The sequence below is a fragment of the Morone saxatilis genome, unplaced genomic scaffold, assembly GCF_004916995.1.
Source record: "Morone saxatilis isolate NCDOM2014 unplaced genomic scaffold, NCSU_SB_2.0 Contig2, whole genome shotgun sequence".
Lineage (NCBI taxonomy): Eukaryota > Metazoa > Chordata > Actinopteri > Moronidae > Morone > Morone saxatilis.
This window is the reverse complement of record NW_023339762.1, coordinates 13,955,202-13,957,602: the sequence shown is the minus strand read 5'-3', so window position 1 is coordinate 13,957,602 and position 2,401 is coordinate 13,955,202. Positions and strand designations below refer to the sequence as shown.

At 41.6% G+C, this 2,401-nt stretch overlaps 1 protein-coding gene across 1 annotated transcript in view; it reads right to left on the bottom strand.

The window, feature by feature from the left end:
* Positions 1 to 824: 824 nt before the first annotated feature.
* The window catches only part of LOC118330448 (protogenin B-like), a 14,988-nt gene continuing 13,411 nt past the window's right edge, over positions 825 to 2,401 (bottom strand). Inside the window, exons 16-19 of the mRNA XM_035664974.1 lie at positions 2,270 to 2,393; positions 2,014 to 2,152; positions 1,803 to 1,910; positions 825 to 1,708 (exon numbers count right to left, since the gene is read on the bottom strand). Of these exons, the coding sequence (XP_035520867.1) occupies positions 1,295 to 1,708; positions 1,803 to 1,910; positions 2,014 to 2,152; positions 2,270 to 2,393 (785 nt within the window). The 3' untranslated portion in view covers positions 825 to 1,294. The remainder of the gene's footprint in view (positions 1,709 to 1,802; positions 1,911 to 2,013; positions 2,153 to 2,269; positions 2,394 to 2,401) is intronic.

Genomic DNA, 2,401 nt, shown 5'->3' with positions numbered 1-2,401 from the left:
ACATAGGGTTTCCATTTTGATAGTCAGAATCCTTCATTGTCACACCTGGATAGGAAATATTATGGAGAGATTCTTCCCCATACAGCAATATCGGTGAACGGTAACAGACGGTTCTCTAGATGAAGAATAAATATCATCATCTGTCACTGGCAGGACACACTGGATCATTGGTCTTGTGTCAATAATTTCCACCTCACAGTACCAAGGATCAACTGAATGAAAAGCCATACCCGTCTGAGGAAGGAGACAACTCTTTGGATAATAGCATCGGCATCACCGCTGCGTTTAGCAATGGTCTAGAAGGCAAATGGGACACAAGTCGGGGAGACTTGTGCTAAAGCTTTCACCAGGATAAAGCGTCAAGAAAATTTACACTGAGAAAAGCATTCAAACCACCATTCTAAGGGAAATTTACATCATTGGCAAGAACAATATTTTGGCAAACGCACCCTCAATATAACTCCACTATATTTTTTTGTGTTGCCTTAGAATATCTATTGTATTATCAAAAACTCTTTGGGTACAATTTTTCACGTCTTTGGATCTCTTTTATAGTATGCAAAGCCCTTTCGATATTAAGGCCATGTTAAAGCTTTGAGTTCAGTGCACTGAAAATGCCAAACATTATTTTATGATAAAGCTCAAATAGTTCGACAGTATCTAATGCACTTGTTATTTTCACAACATACATCATTCAAAGACAAACAATGTCAAACAAAAGCTCTTTCAACCTTAAAAATAAAAAGTTAAGAGAATTTTAAAAAATGAGGACCTCTAGATAATAACGCCCCAACAGAGGTAATAAGACATGGCAATGAAATGTTTTCACCTTGTCCCCTGAGTCTGAGATAATACTGCACCATACGTGGTGAAAAGGAGGTAGTAATGTATGTACAATAACAGAACACGGAGGTAGATAATCAGTCAAAAGAGCTCAACTACACCCTCTGCTCCAGTGGAAAGTAATTAAATATAATGAAAATGTATCACAGTACATTTGAGACATTCTTTTTAACATTCATCATGGGTGAGCTTTGGTTTAGGACAGACAACGCCAAACACAGACAAACAGGTAGAAAGTTAAAAAAAGGAAAAAAGGAAATAAAATGTTATAACGAACATTCATACAAAATCCTGAGGTAGATCTGAAGTAAAAGCACATTTCCTCCATCGCAGCAGCTGGCCTCCTGATCCCTTGTGCCTCAGGAAATAACCGAGGGGCTCAACTCAGGAAGCAAACAAGGTAGAAGTGGCTTAGCTTCGGCTGCTGGAGAGAGATCTAGGCCAAGTGGTGTCAGGACCCGACTGCTTGGGACGTGTGGAGGGCAGGATGAGCGCCCTCTGAGGTGCAACAGAGCCTGGTAGTGTCTGGGGCGGAGTGATGGAGGGGACGACTCAGCATCTCCTCATTTTCCACTTCAAAAGACTGCTTCAGCTCAGCAACAGTGGTAATATCGTCTGGCCCAAAAGATTCAGGTCTGGAGCTTTGGCTGGTCGAAGGGTTGCTCATCTCTTCGTTGCTTTCTTCGTTGGAGTAGTGTCCAGAGTCTCCCGTCTCTTGGCTGCCCTCGCTGGTGTGAGAGCTCTCCGAGTGGTAAGGTCCGTAGATGATCTCCCGGGACGAAGGGGGCAGGGGTGCTGAACCTGAACGCTCCTCGTACCTCAGAACGGTTTTTCCAGCCTCATACAAGCTGGCTCTCCTCTCAATCTAAGGAAACAGAGAAGATAAAGGTTGAATTATAATAAAAAAACATTTGACTTAAAAGAAAGCTGACTGACCAGAGTAATGTCTCATCACTTACATCACTTTCAGCTGGATTCCTGATGTCTCTCTTGAAGAGTAACCACCTCTTGCTTTGATTCTTACTGCTGACTGCACCCGCACTATTTATGATTATATTAGATCCACCCTGGAACAAATGAGAAAATATATGAGTGATACAGATTTTTTTAAACATGCACCTGTGAAACTTACTGAACTACACACTAATCACTCTGTTGTGTGTGTCTCACCTTGGCATCTATAAAGCGAGCACTTATCATGGGTATAAGGGCCTCCACATTCTCTGTAAGGTGTTCACTGGGCAGGGACAAACCAGTAAGTGGATCTTCAGCAGCCCCCACAGCAATGACTTTGTGACTGGAGGATTTTCTATAAGTCATACACAAATAATAATGCCAACAAATGTCAGAAAAAAACTAATTGTTTATGTTTTACAAAATAACTGTCAACTATTTTTTATTATTCAAATATTATTATGATCAGTACCTTGGTCTGCCCTTACTGATGAGGATCAAGGCACACATAACAATACAGGCCAAGGCGATGCTCACACCAACAATGATCCCTGTCATAGACCTCTGGTCTATGTGGTAAAGGCCATCGTTGAACACTGGAAGA